The sequence below is a fragment of the Purpureocillium lilacinum genome (assembly GCF_023168085.1).
Source record: "Purpureocillium lilacinum CBS 284.36 DNA, scaffold_3, whole genome shotgun sequence".
Classification (NCBI taxonomy): domain Eukaryota; kingdom Fungi; phylum Ascomycota; class Sordariomycetes; order Hypocreales; family Ophiocordycipitaceae; genus Purpureocillium; species Purpureocillium lilacinum.
In genome coordinates this window covers 237,153-258,901 of record NW_027072113.1, presented here as the reverse complement: position 1 = coordinate 258,901, position 21,749 = coordinate 237,153, and the positions used below count along the sequence as shown (strand labels likewise).

At 53.9% G+C, this 21,749-nt stretch overlaps 6 protein-coding genes across 6 annotated transcripts; 4 read left to right on the top strand and 2 right to left on the bottom strand.

Annotated features, from left to right (window-relative positions):
- Positions 1–764: 764 nt before the first annotated feature.
- On the top strand, positions 765–1,070 carry PLICBS_003943 (uncharacterized protein; the record flags this gene model as incomplete). The annotated part of the gene is made up of 1 exon (XM_018326843.2): positions 765–1,070. One exon carries the CDS (start codon positions 765–767, stop codon positions 1,068–1,070), a length of 306 nt encoding a protein of 101 aa, XP_018175163.2.
- A 10,269-nt stretch (positions 1,071–11,339) lies between these two features.
- Positions 11,340–11,930, top strand: PLICBS_003942 (uncharacterized protein; the record flags this gene model as incomplete). The annotated part of the gene is made up of 1 exon (XM_018326845.1): positions 11,340–11,930. One exon carries the CDS (start codon positions 11,340–11,342, stop codon positions 11,928–11,930), a length of 591 nt encoding a protein of 196 aa, XP_018175165.1.
- Positions 11,931–14,588: 2,658 nt separating this feature from the next.
- Positions 14,589–15,708, top strand: PLICBS_003941 (uncharacterized protein; the record flags this gene model as incomplete). Its single annotated transcript, XM_018327984.1, has 2 exons — positions 14,589–14,912; positions 14,968–15,708. 2 exons carry the CDS (start codon positions 14,589–14,591, stop codon positions 15,706–15,708), a joined length of 1,065 nt encoding a protein of 354 aa, XP_018173502.1.
- Positions 15,709–15,916: 208 nt separating this feature from the next.
- Positions 15,917–17,615, bottom strand: PLICBS_003940 (uncharacterized protein; the record flags this gene model as incomplete). The annotated part of the gene is made up of 4 exons (XM_065600348.1): positions 15,917–15,941; positions 15,993–16,878; positions 17,056–17,410; positions 17,556–17,615. 4 exons carry the CDS (start codon positions 17,613–17,615, stop codon positions 15,917–15,919), a joined length of 1,326 nt encoding a protein of 441 aa, XP_065456420.1.
- Positions 17,616–18,459: 844 nt separating this feature from the next.
- PLICBS_003939 (uncharacterized protein) lies at positions 18,460–19,323 on the top strand (the record flags this gene model as incomplete). The annotated part of the gene is made up of 2 exons (XM_018327982.1): positions 18,460–18,737; positions 18,801–19,323. The coding sequence occupies 2 exons, from the start codon at positions 18,460–18,462 to the stop codon at positions 19,321–19,323; spliced, it is 801 nt and encodes a 266-aa protein (XP_018173500.1).
- A 479-nt stretch (positions 19,324–19,802) lies between these two features.
- PLICBS_003938 (myo-inositol transporter) lies at positions 19,803–21,650 on the bottom strand (the record flags this gene model as incomplete). The annotated part of the gene is made up of 5 exons (XM_065600347.1): positions 19,803–20,279; positions 20,340–20,530; positions 20,582–21,014; positions 21,091–21,344; positions 21,446–21,650. 5 exons carry the CDS (start codon positions 21,648–21,650, stop codon positions 19,803–19,805), a joined length of 1,560 nt encoding a protein of 519 aa, XP_065456419.1.
- Between the last annotated feature and the right edge of the window lie 99 nt (positions 21,651–21,749).

Below are 21,749 nucleotides of genomic sequence, written 5' to 3'. Positions count from 1 at the left end.
CCCATCCTTCGGGAGAGTCATAATGGCTAAATGATGCGAGCGCCGATGTACGGACCAGTTGACCGTTGGAGGCGTCTCCAATGGCAAAACCAACAGGAGTCTCCCTCACGGCCTCCGGGATACTGGCGAGCTCCAATTGCCGCCAGACGCCGATGAACCACCCGACGTTGAGACTTCCTACTGCCCCCTCATGCCATCGGCATCAGGGTAATGACGAAGCCCCATTAGCCGCAGGGTCATGCCAAGTTGGTCTCCGAAAGATGCACCAACAGTTACTACAACTCACCAGTGATGTTGGCTCGGCATCACGACTAGGCATCGACATGATGGACGTCCACAAGCTCTGTGAGCGATTCGGATAGATCCAGCATTGGTTTTCTTCTGATTTCGACGCACCGCGGTTCTTTCTGTCTACTGTCCATCTGTGGCTCATGGTTGTGCTGTAAATGTTATCGGGGTTGCATTCCACGGGAGTATCACAGCATTTTCGGCGACCAGTGGCTGGGTAGTGATTCCCCACAATACCCCCAGAGTCCTGTCCCCGTGGGTCAGGCGGTCTGGTGGTGTTGGCTCCCCGACTCATGTAAGTCCCAACATGACAAGGGTCTCACTGTCTCAGAGCTGGAGTGGGAGGATCACGCCACACAGTTAAAAGGAACAGCTTATGCCGAAGTTCTGAGTCTATCAACAAGCCCCCAGGACACGCTTCGGTGCTCTACCAATTCGTTGCTTTCCAACGCCCAATTCACCCAGAGCCCAGAGCCATGACTACAGCTACCGACATCAGGCCCGAGACGCCTGACCACATAGAGGAAGGCCCACGCGGCAAGAATGCCACAAACTATGACCTCGTCGACAAAGAAGTCGCCGAATATGTCAACGAAACACGAATTCAGATTGCCGACAGCACAAACAGGCGACTAAAACGAATGATTGACAAGCGTATCTTGGCTGTGATGATTGTGACTTATTTCACCCAAGCGTTGGACAAGGGTACCATGTCTTTTGCTTCCATCATGGGCATTATTGAGGATACGAACCTCGCATCGAACCAGGTAAACGACAATTGAAGTCTCATATTAAATGATATAGATGTCCTAACTCGTCTGCAGTATTCATGGTTCACGACTATCATATTTCTAATTATCCTGGTCGTCGAGTATCCAGTAAGCGTGTCTTCCCCAGCGTTACTGAAATCTACGAGAAACAAACCTGTCGTGATTGTGCTCAATGCTAATATTTTCTAGACCAACTTCATACTTCAGCGACTGCCCATTGGAAAGTACTTGGCCGCGAACATCATTCTATGGGGTGCGACCCTGTCATTTCACGCCGCCGCTCCGAATTTCGTTAGTCTTCTTGTTCTCCGTGGTCTGCTTGGTGCTTTTGAAGCAGTATGCCAACCTGCGTTCGTGCTTTTGTCTTCTACTTGGTGAGTTAATAATGCCTTCTCCTGTGCGGGAATTTGCCCAGCTTACGCCAATGGTCAGGTACAAGAAAGAAGAGCAAGCTGGCCGTATCGTCATGTGGTTCGTAATTCGTTTCGTGGTCCCTCTCAACGTCGTGTGTCGTCCCTTTTGTAACACTATTTGACAGGTATATGATGAACGGCTGCCAGCAAATTCTTGGCGGTCTCCTGGCCTTCGCATTCTCGTTCGTTCCGAAGGAATCGCCACTAAAAGCCTGGCAAGCGCTTTTCATGACGTATGGTGTGGCAACAGTGTTTTGGGGCGTCTTTGTGCTCTTTTGGATACCCGACTCTCCCATGCGAGCAAAGTGCTGGTCTGAGGAAGATAAAAAGCTCATGGTGGAGCGCGTCCGCGAAAACCGAACGGGCGTTCAGAACCGTGTTTTCCGCAAGGAGCAGATTGTACATGCCCTCAAAGACCCCCAAGGTAGGCTGCTCTAACGGACACAAAGATGAGTGGCGTGCTAATATGGAGAACATCATAGTCTATGCATTTGCCTTGATCCAGTTCTGCACCACCTTACCGTCGGGTGGGTTCGGCGCATATGCTTCCATCATCATCAAGTCTTTCGGATTCACAACTTGGCAGACACAGCTTCTTCAGATGCCAACTGGTGTAGTCATGATTTGTGTGATGCTCACATCTGTCTGGGCGGACCGGAAGTTCAAACAGACCATCCTTATCATGATGGTGGGCGTCTTGCCAACCATTGCCGGAACTGTGGCCTTAATCTCTGTGCCATTCGAACCCAGCAAACGAGTTGGCCTCCTCATCGCCTACTACGCCATGTACTCGTTCTGGGTTTGTTCTGGTCTTGCTCTCTCCCTCGTGTCTAGAAACGTCGCAGGTCAAACCAAGAAAACTGCCGTCATCGCCAGCAACTTCGTATTTTGGGCAATGGGCAACTCTATTGGTCCACAGTGCTTCCGGGACAAGGACAAGCCACGCTACTTCATGGCCCTCTCGATCGTACTTGGATGTTTTATCCTTCTCGAGGTGGTCTTAATTGTGCTACGAACCTACTATGTCTGGATGAACAAGCGGCGCGACGCTATGGTGGCGAGCGGGGAGGTCGTAGCGGATGTCGACTTCGCGCATTCGTTTGAGGACATCACAGATAATGTAAGTTACTCGCACGCCTCACCGGCGGCTGACGCTGACCTAGTGGATATAGCAAAATCCGCACTTCAGGTATTCCTACTAATACCTGTCTGCCGCACGTCCTTTCGTTGTGGGTATTGGGCGGCGATATCCCAATCTTATATCGTGGGTGATGAGAATACGCAAACACATCATTCATGTTAGCACGTTCAGTCATGAACAAAGAGCTTAGTTTGTGAGATGCTCTGTGCTGGCATCAGCCCTTGCGTTGCTAGACTTTCACACCCCCGGACCAACATAGATCTCAGTGGCAGGACAGAACGGGCGTCGCTAGTATCGAAGGCACTGCCGTATACACTACTTCCTCACTGTATCGCTGCTTGTAATTTGGTACATTCAACTTCCTTCGCTTCCAAGACTGAATTCAATTCGGAATTAAACGAATGTCATGCGTCAATACGCTCTAGGTAATGCTGCCGCTAGCGCATAGCAGACTGATCCAGCTTGCTTGTCCCTCCTTAGCCATGAGGCGGTCGAAGCAAAGTTGCTAGCATGTCCCGACGTTAGGATCTGCCCTAAAGAGGAAGTCAGCGTTATTCTTACACAGCCTACCGGCGCCTGACATACCTGTAGTACCAGTTGCCATAGGTCGTTTCCCCTCCCCGGCCGCAGTTCACAACCTCTTTGTGAAGCCCGTCGTAGCACTCATCTAAGCCAAGATATCGGGTGGCTCCAGCATTCGGTCCGGACAGGGCAACGGCGAACTTGACACTTTTTTTGCGACTCGCGAGGTTGTAGCATTTCGAGGCGTATTGCCTCTTTTTGTATGTGCCCTGAAAAATGAATCTACAGGCAACCTTCGCAAGTTGCTGTGCCTCTCCCTTTTCGTCGCCATACTTCACCCCGGATTCGAAGCATTTGCGTTTCTCAAAGACGTTTAGATCCTTCGGATTAGGAGTAGCTGCGGCAGAGGTCAAGCCAAGTGAGGCGACGGTAAAGGCGATAAGAGTTGAAGGCCGCATATTAACTGCGAGATTGGCAGATAGCGGTGAAAGAGCGTTCCTGACGTGGCTTGCAGTGGTTAGGCTGGCAAGGGTTGAGGGTCAAGTCTTCTTTTTATACCTTCTTCAGAGATGTGGCTGTGCGTATTACCCTCGCAGCACGAGGGCGCCGCAACACACCTCGGGAGCTTCGTAGCATCGACGAAAGGACTGGAGAGACCAGGCCGATCAAGCTGGCGAAACGTATTTTAGAAGCGCCACTGGCGGGCCGCTGCGGCTCGTTTAGTGATCCGAATGGGCGGGAATCCCGCGGATCCTTTCATTCTTGTTGACGAGGGCGAGGCAGGATAAGCACTACCAGCAATAAGCTACATCGCTAGTTGTCAACTGCATGAGCATGGGTGGCCCCTGTCCCAGGCCACAACGTGGGGCTATAATGGACCATGTCAGGGAATCCTGACCCTGCAGGCCGTGCTTATACGCGCAAAGCACAAGCTTTTTAGCTTGGTATTGACTCCATGTCTTGGCCGTCTCGTTCCTGGGGTGGATTGCCAGCTCTTGGCGTAATCCTTCGTGTGCTTCATTCGATCAACGTGCATAGAGCGCACGAAATCTACTCTGAGACTTTAACGTCAGCGACAGTGCTCTTTGGCCAAATCTGGAAGTCGCCGAGCGCATGAGGCTATCAGCTGGCTAGCCTGACCATGCATCAACAAACAACGCGAGGAGTTGACACGCTAAGCGCTGATAGCCACCTGGTTTTCTCATTTGTCGATCTTTCCATGCAATTGAGACGCACGGCAGTATTCCTGACGTATATTGCGGCACTCGATACTGCTTTGTCTTGGAGGACCTATAAGAGAACCACCTTTCCTCCGTCTTTAGCACCCTGGGTCCGCATCCCAACCCAGGCCATACCAAGTAGCGTATTTCATCGCTTTTCGACTATTCTCTCAGCTATCATGAAGCTCTCAACTTTTATCGTCTTTGCTGTCGCAACCTCTGCCGCGAGTATTTCTGACCCAATCAATTCTAATGCTCTTGAGAAACGCAAATGCTTCAAGACAGGGGCGGAATATGGGAATCAAAAAGGCGAAGCGTGGGAGGCAGTGAGAGAAGTATGCAAAAATGAATTCCAGGGAACTTACTATAAAGGATGGAAGTTCACAAGGTGCCGCAACATCGCCGGGAAAAAAAGCGTCAAATTCACTGTTGGTCTGACCGGACCGAACGCTGGGGCAAAACGCTTTTTGGGGGAAGAAGAGTGCTACAGTGGACTCCATAAGGAAGTAAAGAACTGTGGTCGCGGAGGCGAGACGACTTATGGAAACTGGTACTATAGGTAAAAGTTACCGGACTGCCTGGTCGCAGTGAGGGCAAGGCTGACTCATATAGGGCTGATCCAAACGCTGAAAGGTGCTGATGGCCGTCTTTCGAAGGACTGCTGGCCGAACACCATGCCGGCCAAGCAAAGACTCAGCTCGTGGTCCCTGAGCTTTGGGTTGCCGGTCAGAAACGACCACAGTCATCATCTAAGGAAGGATGAACAAACCTTGCCTCATTAATCTGGCCAATTTGCTGAATGGGGGGAGGCGAAGTCTTGTCCAAATCTTTAGGATCAAATCGCTCTTGTATCACCCTCTCCTGTGATCAAATTGTCTCTGTGGTCAATATGTTCGGTTAAAGCCGCGCCATATTTCTGTAAAGCGTCAGAAGGGTAGTTCAGGAGCTTCGATCGTGGCATTAGGGGCATCAACCAAGGCCATTGGGATAGGAGTCGTCAGCCCGAGTGCTGCCATTTCGTCTTGAGCGTCCGCCCGGTACATAGCATTGCTGTGTTATCTAGGTCGCCGAAGCGTTCACTTCATTACACCAGGCCATAGATTAGAGCCTTGCCAACTGCGAAGAGGTCGTTCATGACGGTGAGCCCTAGGCCAGGTCGTTCCGAGGGGACACCAGCGCTGCGACATTCTGAGATCGAACGAGCGCCAAATAGCCAAGCGTGATTGAGGCTGCCCATTTCACGAATGGAAGAGGCGCCTTTGTTGCCCGAAACATACGAGGAAGTTGGATGCGGAAGACAGTGTCAAAATTCCTTGCACGTCCATGTGACTACAGTGGCCAGCTGCCACCCCGACATTGAGGACCGCAGCTAAGCCGACCGCAGATCCCTTCGGAAGAGCGCCGATATGCTGAGCTAAAAGTACTTGACTTACACGACTGGTTCCAGCCGCAACATGCCTGTAGGTGGCAGTGGAGCTTGGCAAGGTAGTGACCGATGCAGGGCGGCCGGCCGGACCTGGCCAGGTGTTTCGTACCGGTCATTCGTCGTCGTCCCTGCTCGCCTATGAAAGAGTGCCGAGGGATCGAGCCGCCGGAGCAAATGAGCGGCGGCCGCGCTACTGAGAGAGACTATTGGCGGGCCACAGCGGTGAATCGCTCCTCAGGAGGAACATAAGCGCTACTCCAAGCGGCTGCATGCAGCGCTGGTGGCCGAATGCATGGGCCTTGGAGCCCCCAATGGCCCCCATCCAAGGTTACAGCGGGGGCTATGCTCGTTATATAGCGTGCCAGGGCAGCAGAACCCCGCAGATTGCGCCATGCGCGTACAGGGCAGGCTCCCCCGTTCATCAGTCGTACTGTCTTATGCCCCTCAACTCTCTGTATATCAAATTCACTCCTGGCTCTTGGCGTGCTGCAGTCATATGGATCATTTGTCCATGCTTTCAGAGCAGCTCACCAATAGCGTTTCTCCGGTAGCACATCTCGACGGCCTCTACGGCAGGTATGCTGACCAAGCCATACTCAATCCATATCCTCCCCGACTTGATCCACCCGCACCTTTGTTGCGCTGATCCTGCGTCGCGTCGCGCATGAAAAGCCTGTTGTCGCATCCGAGGTGCATAATGACCCTTACGCGCTGTTTTCGGCCACGTCTGGGCCAAAGATATAAGAGGGGCATCTAGTTTTTGTCTCTTGTCGAAGTAGCTGACATCAATTGATCTCAATTGTCATCATATCTCCAACGCTCTTGTGGAACCCTCTTAATCAACATGCAGCTCTCAGTCCTCTTTGTTGTTGCGGTCGCCTCGCTTGGCCTGTCTTCCGCCGCAACTACCCCCAATCCTTCAGATTCCCATCTCGAGAAGCGAAAGTGCTTCAAGACCGGGGAAAAATATGGAGATCACAAGGGGCATGCTCAAGCAAAAGTCAGGGAGCTATGCAAGTACTCGTTCAAAGGCTACTATAAAAAAGGAGAAAAGGTCACCAGGTGTTATGGCATCTCCTCAAAGAAGAGCGTGAAGTATACTGTTGGCCTCCTTGGGCCTAATGCTGGGGCCACTCGTTATTTGGGTGAGGATGAGTGCTATGACGGGCTTCATAAAGAGGTAGTGAACTGCAACCGTGGGGGTGAAACTACATACGGAAACTGGTATTACAGGTACTTAACCTAGGGCTACATTATCGCGATTCCCCGGGACGAGGCTAACTGTCGCAGGGCTGACCCCAACGCTGAAAGGTGCTAAAAACACTTTGCACAGAGGCGGGCGGACATTGCAAGTTTCATGTTGTCGTGGACGCTTGTCGTGGCCACCGTCCTTCACATCACATCATTCCGGCCTCTCGTCATCAAGTCCCGATTCAGCCAGCCACACAATCTACATATACTACAGCAGTGGCCGGAAGGCGGGCTTGACAGTATGGCTGCGCCTACCGAGTCGACCTGACGGTTATCCTGTGCACCGATGGGGGCGACAAATTTGGTAGTCGAGAAATGATTTTGTGTGTTCGAGAGGGTTGCTTCACCGGGGATGCAGTTTGTAGCGCAAGAGTGCTCACAAGGGCCATTCGTAGCTGAATTGTACTTCAAGCGCCTCCCAAAAGCCTATCGCGACTCCAAGACACGTTTTTGTCGAGGTCTTTTCACAGCATAAGCTTGGAATGTGAATGAGTGCATCAACGTATGTGAAAAGCTCTGTGCTGCACAAGAATGTGGTTCGACTCACAAAGTCTGGACCTGTTTGTTACCGAGTCTAAATCCAGATCCAGGACCCCGAACCCAGTGGACTTCCCGGGGCAACAGCCAATTAATAAAGTCTAGTTGCCACTGTTAGCCCCGCCAAAAGGCACTTGAGCCAGCCCATCGTGATCGGACTCCTAGCTGCCGCTCATCCGCATTCCTCGCAGGCTAGCATCACTCCTCAGGCCTCGAGAAGCCTCATACCACCAGGTATCTCGCGATATAGGAGATGCAAGGGTGTTGGATAAGACTTGCCCCATGTCGACGCTTAGCGACTGCTACTTTGATACGTACGAGAGCCAAGGCAAGGGGGAATGAGAGTGTAACGCCAGTCCTCAGTGCGACCCTGGAATGCAGAATCGCATGACAGCACCCCCAATCACGAGCAACTATAGACGCACGCCTGTGAGTCGAGGAGAACGACTTCAATGCTATGATAATCTGACGCGGTCACGCGCTCAGGGGCGAATGGTACGAGAACACCCCCATGTGAATGTCCTGGTTGATCGCGCCCCCGACGCAAGGATCTTCATGTCGCGCTGTGAACTTGACAGACACTTTGCTCCCTAGTGATCCGGACTCCGCGAAGTCCACCGAGTGCGTCCAAGTGGTTGTGTGGGCTGCTTCTCGAACAGGTTACATTGGGGCAGCGTAAATTCCATCTGATGGATCCCGCCCACAACACCACGAACTCAATGCTTCCCACCAAGAACCCAAACGGGGATCGAGACGTATGACTTGGCACACACAAACCAAGTGGCGAATCAGGGAACGCTAAATCATTTGGTGGCTGCCAAATGGCACAATTCGTTTTGTGACAAAGAGGAGGGGACCCTTTGTCTCCGTTGACGATCCACTACTCGCCCACCCCGACGACGTGTGGAGAGAGTGAAAGAGAGCGTCCATCCAATGTTGTTGAGGTTGATGTCGTGAATGCCCTCACCAGCCGTGCAGTCGCCGTCGGACCGGCGCATCCGGCTTTGCAGATACTCGTCCCGGCTCTCATTTTCTCTATGGTTCGACCATGACATGTCCACCTCTAGAACTGGCACGGACGTCGACCGCGATGCGTGCTAAACACGTGTTGAGTGAGTGGGCGGAGTTACCGAAAAAGCGAAGCCAGACTGGCTTCGGGGCTTCGTCGTCACAATCTGCTGCCAGTGATGAAAAGTTTTTCTCCCAGTCGAGAACTTCGCTATAGAGCACAAGTTCAAGCCCCAGCAGTGACACCGGGGAGAGAAAACCATTCCCTATCCAGTCCATGTTCGTGTTCCCTTCGGCGCAGCCTGCGCCAGCCCCATCCTCAGGAATGTGACTTGACCTATATAAAGCCGTTTCCTGCCTATAGAAGCTGGCATCTAATGGTCTTTCGAACTCATCGACCATCAGCTCATATCTTCGTCGACTATTCCAAACCACTCTCTGGACCACCAGCTCTCACACTGCTACCGCTGACTTACACCGTATCAGCGTCCAATAATTTCACATACTGTGAATTGCCAAGCACCTATTCACAATGAAGCCTGCCTTGGTCATCCCTGCCCTTGTCGGCCTTGTCGTTGCAGAGAAATACCCTGGAATACCCGACTGCGCTGTAAGCTGAATCCTCGCTTAAACCGCCGTGGTTTCAAACCATCTATCCACTCCATTTTCGCTAACGCGTTCCCGCCTACACCTCACGTAGAATGTCTGCGTGGAACAGACACTGGCAGTTTTCGGCTGCACAAACTTCATGGATAATGACTGCTTATGCCATCGAAGTTATCCTGACATGGTTCCAGGGGGTTTGTTTATGACCGACCTAAACCGGGACTGCCTTCACGACAAGTGCCAGGATAAGACGGATAAGACTTTTTGGGGGATATACGGCGTAGTTGTTACCGACAGATGCTATTACTGGCAGCCTCATTCTTCGACTTCTTCGACTTCTTCGACTGCTTCGACTGCTTCGACTGCTTCGACTGCTTCGACTGCTTCGACTGCTTCGACTGCTTCGACTGCTTCGACTGCTTCGACTGCTTCGACTGCTTCGACTGCTTCGACTGCTTCGACTGCTTCGACTGCTTCGACTGAGTCTACCGCAGCTGCCAGTACCTCTTCAGCTTCCACTGTTCAGACCTCTTCGACCTCGACCGCTTCGACTGCTTCGACTGAGTCTACCGCAGCTGCCAGTACCTCTTCAGCTTCCACTGGTCAGACCTCGACCGCTCTCACGAGTTCATCCTGTCCGTGTAGCCCAACCACAACCCGGTCGACGACCCCGGCCCATACTACGGCGACAAGGCCTATCCCAGTCACTAGCGACAGCACCACAGCTGGACCAGTCACCACCGAGATCACTCAGAGTTCCAGCCCTATCACCACCACGACCACCGGATCGGCCACCGAGAGCACGCAGAGCTCCAGCCATGTCACGACTACTACCAGCCCATCAACCACTGCCACCAGTTCGTCCAGCACCACCAGTGCCACCAGCTGCGTCCCGGTCACAGAGACAGTTTACACCACCGTTACCGTGACGGAACCTTGCCCGACGGTGCAGCCCACTGCTGGCAGCGAGAAGCGGACGGCCAACAACAAGCTCCAGAACCGATCACCCGCCAAGGAAGCCTCGAGCGCGTCTAGTCCTGCGGTCGTCACGGGTGGAGCCAACGCCGGCCGCGGCGCTGGTGCCCTTGCCGCTATCATGGTCGCTGCGATGGTCATGTAAACCTGGAACAGGCTGAAACGATAATGGCATCAAGCCATTGGAGCTTTCTCTTTGCAAGATCAACATACTTCTGCGGAAGAGCTGTGCGATAGGCCTTTTGCTCATCTACTCAGGTACGAGCATTGACTCAACTGAGATGGGTTGGTTCACCTTGTTCAAGATGCCTCTAATAAGCCACCGCGATGGAGGGTTTCACTGGGAGGGGCTCGGTGAACATGCACCACGCTCCAGACCGAGCATTTGGACAGCTGCACGTAGTCGCGAAAAGAAATTTGTGGTTCATTGTTCGTGTGCGGCCATCAAGTGATCAAAACGCCAATTGCCACCGTGTCGGGGGTCCGTTGGCCCTTCATGTTAGCAGTCATGAGGCCAGACCACGTATTATGACCATGATGCAGCGGCGAGTCATGCTGCGGTTGACAAGCAAGGTCAGCAGCAATGGTTGTTGCCTTCCTGGCGCTGCTCAATGATGAGCCTGAAGTCGAAACTCGGGGCTGCATTTGCGGCTGCAGGCGGGGCTGCCTAGTCATAGGGTGCATACGCATTATCGCGTTCATGTTGGTCGTGGGAGCCACGCTGTCCAACAAGTAAACCGACCGCTCTGCAATGTTCTCCGACTTAGTGAGCCGCGCTTTAGTTGATATCTGTCACTTAGTGAAAGGAGGCAGGATCCGTCGGTCTGCAGACGCCTCCTCGTATTCCCGCCGAGGTCCTGCAAAGGCGTCGTCTGGTGTTTCACTGCTATCGCACACTCAGGTCGCGGGCCACATTCTGACCCAGGACGTGCGATTGACAGAGCGCCAAACACGCCAAAAGGTGCGAGATTTTTCACAATGGTTCATCGGCATCCACTGCGATTGTGCGATTGACTGCTGAGTGCAATCTCACCGAGCATCGCAAAGGCGACGACATTTGGCCAGTAATGTATATATTGGCGCCGATGTTCCCGGGCTGTCGTACTATCATTTCGCAATCACAATCTCACGAGGATCACTTATCGGACCCTACTGTGGAACACTCAACTTATCATCGGCACCATGCGAGCCCTTGCAATTCTTGCTCTTGCTACCTCGGCCATCGCCGCCGTTATTCCTAGAAATGCCACAGAGGGTGTCTACGTTGTCGCATTAGACGAGTTTGGCAACGAGATCCACAAGCGAATCTCCGAGCCGCTACATTCTGCACCGGAGGCTCGATCGCTGCTCGACGGCGATGATGAACTATATGGGCGCGATGACTGGCTTGCAAATGAGAACACCCCTACCTACTCAACATACTGCGGCTGCGGTTTCAAGCTCAACACCAAGGACACCGACGCCGCCGTGGCCGATCTCAGGAAACAAGCCGGCTTCGGCACGTGGTACCCCCACACGGCCATGTACTCCGTCCGGGGTTCCACGGTCGCCTTCATGTGCAAGAGAGGCGACGGCAAAGGCTGGGGCAGCTCAAGCCACATCGGCAAGCTTTTGAAGCAGGCGACAAGCGCTTGCGGGAGCTACGTTCCCGGTACTGCCCATCAGAACCAGGGCAATGATGGAACAACCACCAGCAACATTGGCATTATGCGGTGGTATGCGGGTCTCGACTTCTGTGGCAAGGCTGAAGGCGCTGGCGATCATAGCTGCTGAGGGTGCATGTGGGGGCAGGGTCGCGACTTGGTCAGTGACATATTCATGTACATATTAACGGGCTCGATGAACTCCGCCCATACGCGGCAGTGGGCGAGCTCTCGATCGGGTGCTGGCTTCCATGTCTCGCGTACTCTTCTCTTCGAGTCAATATTTATCAAGATATTTCCCGTCTTTAAATTCCATTGTGTTTGGCACACACCAAATGTGTTGGCGTTCATGACACCCAGTATGGCGGGTGAAGTAATTTGAGAGGACGTCTATACTGCCTCTCAGTGTTGTCCTACATTATAGCCTGGGTCCCCATGACGATAGTCTGAGTGTGTCGCACCTTTGTAGCAGGTGATAGTCACGTAACCATGTTTGGTGTCGCTCAACCCAGGAACTGCATCGACGATACCAGCGCCAACGGACCCAAGATAGAGAATGCACCGACAGCCCAATGCAAAGCTGCGCCGCTCTCCAAATCACGCATTCTCTTAACCAGATCATAATCAATCCACTCACACCTATTCGATGCTGTAAACGCGGTCGAGTTGATCCTTGTGCCGTTTCTTTTTATCTCATCGAGCCTCGTTGCCCAGGCGCTCTCAACACATTCGCCCCAGTTCTCCGCTAGCGTTACGTTGTTGGTGGCGCAGTACTTAGCAATGCAATCATACTCGGTGAAGTAGTTATTTGTTCTGCCGTGGACTTGGCTGAAGTTTAACGGACAGCATGGACGAAATAGATCCCACTCCTCCCCGGCGCCTAAGGCATATGGACCCTTGGGCTCGGGATTTAAACCGGAGCCTGAATGTCGGAACGGAGTGACCTCGCAGATGATGGTCAAATTGTATTCTTCAGGAACGAGGCCACATGCGCCTCTGTGATATATCCACGAGCGTTGTATCTGTAAGTGATCAGCGACGAGCTAGAAAAGTGAAGCAATGTGTGCCTCGCCAGCTGCGTTCAGCAAGCGTTTCTCAACGTACTGCAGAAGTGTCATTCTTTGACAGAGTTACAGTCTGAATCTCGCTCTTGGTCATCTTCAGATTGTAGGGAAGGCTTTGTAAGACGAGGGTCGAGAGTGCGAAGTCGTTATCCGACGATGCCGCCGTCGCGTTCACGTGGATCAAAGGTTGTTGGCTGCGCCGTCTTAAACTACCGTCGCGGAGTTGCTGTTGTTTGAGTGTCTTTCCCATAGCCCCGCCTACGTCATACCAGATACCGAGGCCTTTCTTCTTGTTCCTGGTTCTCCGCGTCATGCGACAGTGTGATGAAGCTAGCTTGCGGTAGCATGGACTATTGCGTTAGTATGGACAGGGGTAAACCGTGTCTGCAGCGATTGCAAGCGAGCCGTCTATGAGTACAATTGTTGTCATTGGTTACCGATTCGTGACTGGATCATACATGTAGCGTAGGCTTCGTGCTCTAACACGTCCATCCGCGCTGCCTCGCGCGAGTCTGCGTGCCGGTTTCTGGTCAGACATGTCCGCATCGGCAGGACACCGTTCCCCGCGCGCACCTTCTGGCGTGCTTGTAGCCGTTCCGGCTTCCTGCTTGGGAATATGACCCCTTGTAACTTGTTTTTGTGGTGTCCACGCTGATTCACAACGAGTTCTGATGCACCAGATTTGTACTAAGGTCTGCAAAGAACCCTCCCCCAGGTTTGACTGCCTAAGTGTCAAGATGTCGAGCAGCAGTCCTCCTGTCTTGACGTCACGACAAATCCCTGGCAGCATCCGGCCGTGGCCCGCAGACAGCTAGGACCTCAAGGATGGGATGGGGTCTAGAATCCGAGCCGTGTCTTGGCTGTGTCACGATCCACTCTCGGCGCGAACAACCTTGTTCCCACACCCCTGCCTGTCCAGCTCCGCACAGCGCCCATTGGACCAGATGAGATTCCCTTACCACAACGGGACGGTGTCGAACGCAATTTGGTATCGTGGCAGTGACTTATTAAGGTGGCACGCTGAGGTTACTTGTATGCATCATTTGGGCCGCGTCTCTTTGGCTGTCAATGTTCCGAGAACCTGTCGGGCATCCGTCAGCGCCGTAGAAATTGAGGTCAAGGCGATCAGCTTGCCTGCTGGTCACTGCGGCTGATGACTGCCCTGAGGTTTGGCGCTGAGCTGCTCCTTCTAGGTAGATTCAGGCGGTCAACCAGCGACTTCAAAGCACACCGGATCTGAGAACGAACGGCGCAGTCGCGACCCGTCGGGCACCCCCGATTCGGTGGCACATGACCAATTCAATCGACTCAACGAGCTTTTTCTGCCGGGTCTGCCCAATGTGGCAATCTGTGTTCGTCGGAATTTATTTCCTGGCTTGTCTCCCCGCGCCGGCTCCGCAGGCCTGGAGTCTTACCCCTCCGCCTGAAGTCTCCCCCAACGAACCCCCAATGGCAATTCTCGGCGACCGGGAGTCTTGAAGCGGGCGGGACTGCATTTTCCAGGCGTGGCCTCGCAGAGCGTCTTTCCTCTACCGAACAACTTCACGGTGTAACCTGCAGAGAGTCACGATGCGAAGATCGGCGGTTGCGAGTCCGGCCCAAGGGCGTCTGTCTACATAAAAGCCGGCGGTCATACCAGATAACTGCTTGGGCTGTTCCATCATTCTTGGGGTTCCTCTCACACGCCATTGTAAACAATTGCCCCTGTCTCTAAGTCGCCTGTCATGACCAAGAAGCTCAAGATTGCCGCCGCCGGACTCGGTCGCATGGGCAAGCGACATGCCCTCAACTTCCTCAATCGGACGCCCCGCGCAGAACTCGTTGCTGCCTTTTCGCCGGACCAAGAGGAGCTCGCCTGGGGCAAGCTCAACCTCGAGCCCTATGGCGTGACTCTGTACGACGACTACCAGAAGATGTTGGAGCACCCCGGGCTCAATGCCGTAGTAATCGGCACTGCGACTTCTGTTCACGCCGAAGAGGCCATCCAGGCGATGCGCAAAGACCTGCACGTTCTGTGCGAGAAGCCCTTGTCCACCAACATCAATGTGGTGAGTGCTCATTTTTCGACCCGGCACCGTCTTTATTTTGCTAACGCCCGGACAGTGTCGCGATGTAGTCGCCGAGGCCAGGAAGAGACCGCACCTAAAAGTCATGTGCGGCTTCTCTCGCCGATTCGATGCCTCGTATCGAGACGCACACAGCAAGATGGAGCGCGGACTCATTGGACGACCATCCATCATCCGCAGTCAGACTTGCGATAAGCACGATCCCTCGGGCTTCTTTGTCGAGTACGCTGCCTGGTCCGGCGGCGTCTTTGTCGACATGTCGATTCATGACATTGACTTGACGCTTTGGTTCTTCGGTGACCACATCATGCCCAAGTCGGTGTCGGCGTACGGGATCCGCGCGGTTCAGCCTGACCTAGCCAAGCACAACGACTTTGATAACGCGGTCGGCATCGTCGAGTTTTGGGGCGGCAAGATTGCATACTACTACTGCTCTCGCATGATGGCGCACGGCCAGGAGGACACGACTGAGGTCATCGGAACTGAGGGGAAGCTCTCCATCAACGGCAATCCACAGATCAACCTCGTGAACCATTTCCACGCTGGCGGCATAACGCGCGAGGTGCCGCACGACTACTATGGCCGCTTCGAGATGGCATTCGTGCAGGAGTCAAACGAATTCACCGAGGCGTGCCTCGACAACAGGACCCTGCCTATGAAGCTCAGCAACGCCGTCAGGGCCGTGGAGATCGGAGCGGCGCTGCAGGAGGCTCTGGTTACCGGGAAGCAAATCCGTTTCGATGAGACCGGAAGACGTCTTGAGGGATCCAAGTTATAAATGGTCCAACTAAGATGCGGCAAGGACGCTGAACAGACAACGGCGGTGCGAACCTGACGAACATGGATGCTTACATGTATCGATCGGGTACATCATGCTCTATAAATGAACTTTTGTCACGTTGCTAGGGTATCGACAAACATCGCCTGGGGATAAAACATTAAAGACTCTGTCGTCAATCCGCCCGCCGCATCCCATGAACCGTGAATTATCCCAGGTGAAATAGGTGCAACCTGTGCCACGGTTAGTCGAGACTCATGCAACTTGACGCGCAGCCCACTTACCAGTCGTCCTCGCAGCCCGGGTCTCGATCCGGACGCACTGCTTGCGGCATGTTCAAGTCGCGGGCCAACTCTTGCAAATAAGCGGCGGCCATCACGCGATACGGCTCAGAGCATATTGAGCTCGTCTCTATGATGCTGAGTGGCCAGACGAGGCTCCTCGCGGCTGGGAAGAATCGCCTCTCTGTTGGACAACTCTCCAGAAAACTCGGTACACTGGCGAGGATCTGCGCGGAAATGTCGTCCATGTTGTCCATAGCATACCGGCTCAAGGCCTTCCAACTGGTGTTGTCGAGAGACGCAAGGTTAGTTGAAGCAAAGCTTGCCTCGTCCCGATCTACCTCCTCAGACGCCACATTGGATATGAAGCTGACGAGGAACTGCCGTAGCAAGCGGAGCGCGTTCCAGACCTTCGCCGCACGCAAGTTGGGATACTCGTGAGCAAAGTCAAGCCATGCTCCTGTAATCGGTGGCAAGTCTTCGTGGGTTGTATACTGCATCTTGGCCGATAACTTTCGACCAAAGTCTGCGATCTCACAATCCAGCAGCCAGGCTTCTCGAACCAGCTTTGCGTCTGCTTTGACTAGGCTTTGGGCCTTGATGTGCGCCACCCTGTCCACGACCGGCGCCAGCTGAATCGCCGGATCAGCAGGATCCAGCAACCCACCGACCTCCTTGTTGAAGGCGACGAAATCGGCTGGGAGCGGTACCGACTTTTGAATGCAGCTGGTCTTGATGTTGTTGCTTGCTTGAGCGTACAGCTTTTGGGAGACTGGAGATTTGAACTGCCCCTTGCCTCTGAGTCGCAACAGCTGCATTGCGCCAAAGGTATGTGCCGTCCAATTTGTCGGAGCCTGTCCGCCTTGAAACACAACAGCCTCAAACAGACCTAACAGAAGTACTGCCGCAAGAGTACTGTCCAACAATGAGGCCGATGGATCTGCAAGTGCCTCATTGGTACGGACTAAAGCCAACGAATAGTTCCGTCGAGCCGTCTCCAGGTACGTATCACACCTAACCCGACGAGCGAACGTCGCCAGCGCGGTGGCGGAGACGGCCAACGTACAGGGGTTGTCGTGGAAACACTCTGAGATGAAAAATCCGGGGAGGTACGCCTCAAACGGTGTGGCAACGATGTACGACGTCATAAAGTACGCCACGGCAGCATCGCACACGGCTTGGGGGATCGAGTGGATTGGGAGGTTGCGCAGCTTGCAGGCTCCTTTGGGCTCGTGCTTTGCGCCATCGGCGCGGTATTCCGGGGTCGAGGAGCGCGACTTCTTGGTCCGCGGAGCCGCATGTGCTTTGGTCATGACGCGGCTCGTCTCGTCCCTGATGCGGATCTCGGATGGGTCACCATATCCGGGACACGTTATGGCCTTGCGGAGGCATTGAGTGCAACCCGATTGTATGCGGTCACACTGCGGAGAGTGCGTTTGTTAGCGTCATGCGGACCTCTATTCCAAGCTTTGGTTGCTTGAATAAGTGAATAAAGTCTCATCATTGTTCTAGGACCGTCGACTTGAGTCCTAGTGGATGGCTTGAGCGGGTATTTTGGTATCTCACCTTCAGCCGTCTCCGTCGACAAGAGAAGCAAGCCGTAGAGGGGCGGCCACTGAACACCATGTTTGCTGTTCGTACGCAGTATACTCTTCGTTGTTGCAAACCGTAAGGGCGACTTGAATCGCTTAACCGACAGTACTTTGCTCTATGTATATTGGGAAAGGATGCCGCGCAGCATCAGCGATGAAGATACATCCATGTTGTGGAAAGCGAGCCCGGTCCGGAGCGTCAGATGCGTTGCGGAACCCTGAGATTTAGCGCCGAAATGCTCGCCAGAAATGGCATGGTCACGGCAAGGGTCCTTCGTGGGCTTGCTGACGCGGGCGAAGCTTCAGCGTACATTTTACTGGTGGCGCAGCTGTGAGACGTCACGGCTCGGAGCTGCCGACGTCGGCAACATCTCCAATCCACCAATTGTCGACGGAGGAATGGAGATGCCTTGTGTGGACCGCGCCTTGTCGACACTGAGATGGACAGGTGGACGGCATTTCGTGCCGGTGCCGTGTGAGTCTCACCAGCCCTACGGGCGGCAGCAATTTTCCCCTGTCCCTTGCTGGCCCCGAAATGCCTGTACGAAATGGGCTACCGCCAGTTCAGTGAACTGGAGGCGGATACACTCAGGCACGTCAAACGCGTCAAACAGCAACGGGAAAGATGCACGTATCGGGCAAACGTTTCGCGATGGTAAAGAAAGAGCAGGTGCCATTCATCGATCTGCCGCGTTTATAAATGAATATAAAGATGGAATTGTCTGTTCTCGTTGAACTTGGAGTCCGCATTGCTTCGTGCCCCATTGCCCTTTCGACTGCGCTGCCAGGCCTCAAGATCGACATCTCGAAATCGCCGCGTCATACGCAACGATTTTCGAAGCTAACCGCTGAATCTAACCGCCGAAATTTGAGCCGACATGGTGCTTGGCGATCAAGGCTATCTCTCCATTGCGGAGCTAATCGTCTACGTTCCCGCGGTCGTTTTTGCATTCATCGTCTGCTCGCGACATGGCTGGCATCGGGCGTCGGGATGGCTCTACACGCTCATACTCTGCGTCGTGCGCATCACGGGAGCCATATGTCAGCTCGTGACGTACAGCAGCAAATCCGAGGGGCTGCTGCGCGCAACGCTTATTATCGACTCAATTGGCTTGTCCCCGCTTCTCTTTGCGACCCTGGGAATGTTGTCGAGACTGTGAGATAAGCCCGGCCATAGTTTGCATGAGACTAGAAGGAGCTGACATTGAATGGCGAACAGGGTCGACTGCATCAACTCCAAGGGCTCTAGCCCGTTCAACATGAAGCAATTCCGGCTAGTTCAGCTCCTCATCAGCCTGGGGCTAATTCTCAGCATCGTCGGCGGCACAAGCGGCTCGTCTTCGGACAATGGACAGATCGAGCCCGCGGGCACGGCCAAGGCAGGCATCGCTCTCTACTTTGTCGCCTTTGCTGGCCTGTCAGTCATTTTGTTCCTGACATACGGTTACCGGACCGCGGTGCCGATCCAAGAACGTCGTGTGCCAATGGCCGTGGTTATTGCCTGGCCTTTCATTTTCGTACGACTGCTGTACTCGGCCCTTGCTACCTTTGTTCACAATCACCTTTTCTCCATCGTTTCGGGCAGCGTCGCGGTACATGCTGGCATGGCCGTCGCCGAGGAGTTTGTGGTTGTGGTCATTTACTTGGCCCTGGGGTTCAGCCTCAGGGAGCTGGAGGTGGAGGAGCATGGGGAGCTCGCCAGCCGCCCCTGGAAGGCGCGCCAGAGTCGCAGACGACGCTGAGACTGCGATTTCGGCCGACCTAATCAGCCTGTACCACTGCCCCGCGCGGGTTGTTAGGCTCTCACTACGATTCCATGCTGGGCAACCTGGGACACCGACGATGTGCAATCATAATGTCAGGTGCAGGGCAAATTGACATATAGACGTTTGGGCTGGATATTTTATTACTTGAAGCATTTCTTAGTCGCAATGGTGTTTGTTCCAATTGCGCCAAGTAGTGCTCTGTAGCAACCTTTACAAAATGATTCCCCGAGGGCGAGCCAGCCGCGCTGGCACCAGATGTTCGTTCGTTCACTGAGCTCCCACACCCCGTCGCTGTACGTGCGCGCTGTAACGAGTCCCGCTCGAAAGGGGGGGAAACACTGCTAATGGATCATCGATTGATCGCAAAATCGGATATCTCTCCGGCCTCTTCAGAGATTCCTATTCACAATACACATGAGCAAGAAATCTTCTTTCAACGTGTATGGCTACACTTCTCAGACAATTGCCTGCTTGCGAGCAGCCTTGAGCGCCTTCTGCATGCCTGCAGCTTTCCGAACGCCGAAGCCGCCCGCAAACACCTGCCTGACATCCTCAAGTGCCAGCCCCTTGACTTCGGGATAGCAGCAGAGAAGAAACACCCAACCAAGGAAGCAGATGCCTGCATAGAAGCCGAATGCGCCAGTTGGTGTGAGACCCTTCATCATCGACAAAAAGGTAGACGCAATGATGAGGTTGCAACCCCAGCAAGTGATGGTGTTCATCGTGGTCCCCAGAGCGCGCACTTCAGTTGGGAGAAGCTCTGTGCCGACCCACCCAATAGTCGCAACGCCGCTGGCATAGAACCCGATATAGACGATGATCATGGCAAGCACCAGAGTCCCGGCCCAGTTTACGGACTTTGCTTCGAGTACGAGGTCCTTCGAGACCGGGATGAAGTGGAATGCAACGGCCGTAAGAGCCATGCTGAGCGACTGGTCAGAGTTAGTGGGGATCGGTCCTGCTGCAATCAGGCCTGCTGGACTTTTACTTACCATACCAATGACGGTGCAGTTCAGGATTCTGCGCCTGCCCACCTTGTCGATGATGAACATATTGAATAGTGTAAAGACAAAGTTAGTGGCCCCAACGACCAGCGAAACCAAGGTCGGTTTGTCGAAGCCAACCAGGGCGAACAACGTGCCGGAATAATACATCAGAGTATTGAAGCCTCCAAGCTGTGAAACTGTCCACTTGTCAGCCATGCCAGGGAAACGTCGCAGAAGGTCCCACTCACTGGCCATTGCGCCGCAGCACGCGGTCAGCGCTCTCAAGTTGGACGGCACGCAGTGGAGCTGTTTGAATTGCCACCAAAGACTCTTCTCGGCCATGTTTTCGGCACGAATCGTGCATAGAATGTGGTTCGTCTTGGCCTTGACCTGCTCGTCGGTGGCGTACGGATACACTTTTGCGATTACGCGGTTCGCTTCATCCATGTGCCCATGAGCAATAAGCTGCCTAGGGGATTCTGGGCAAAACGGCAGAAGCGCCGCCAGAACAATCGGAGGAACACCTCCCACAGCAACCATGTATCGCCAGCCGTGAGACACATCCGTGAAGGCGGCGCCGAGACCGTAGGAAACGAGCTGGCCCAGTGTTACGCTCATATTGTCAAACGCAATCATCCGGCCGCGGTACTTTGCAGGGGCAATTTCGCCGATGTACAGGGGCTAGATGCAACACTGGTCAGCTATGTTCAACTGGCGTGATCAAAAACGAGGTTATGGAGACATGGGCCGCACGCACCACTATCATGGCCGCTGAGCCAACGCCCAGCCCAACGATAAAGCGACCGACGGCCATTTGCGCAACATTAAACGCAGCAGCCTGGATGATCGACCCGGCGAGAAACAGCGCGCACCCGATATAGATGCCAAGCTTGCGGCCATACTTGTCGGCAGGGAGACCGGCAATCAAGGCCCCGATAAGGGCCCCGCCGGATGTCAGGGAGGTAATGAGCTCTTGCTCCTTGGACGAGAGCTTGTGGCCGAGGTCGGCGCCTATAGTTACTAACACGGCGGATATATATCCCGTGTCGTAACCTGAGTCCGTCAGTAGGGCTCAAGGTGTGCCTCGCAGGCCCATCGTGTGTCTAACTCACCGAAAAGGAAGCCACCCATGGCCACGGTAAAGGTGATTAGCCATACTGCTCGCGAGGGCGCGGTGTCTTCAATCGAGTCGTCATAGGCCCCCTCATTGAGGTCCTCTAAGTGATTTGTGCTGCCATTGAACGTGTTTACCTTGTCCAGCATGTCCTTTTGATCCGCATGCGTTTGCGACGCTTCATCCGATGACGGAGCAGCCATGGCGGTTCAGGTACTGAGACGAGACGCAAGAGAGTAGGTGGTTTGAGGCCTGATCTTGGAAGGTCCCACGGCACCTAGTGTCATTCTCCACAGAGGAAG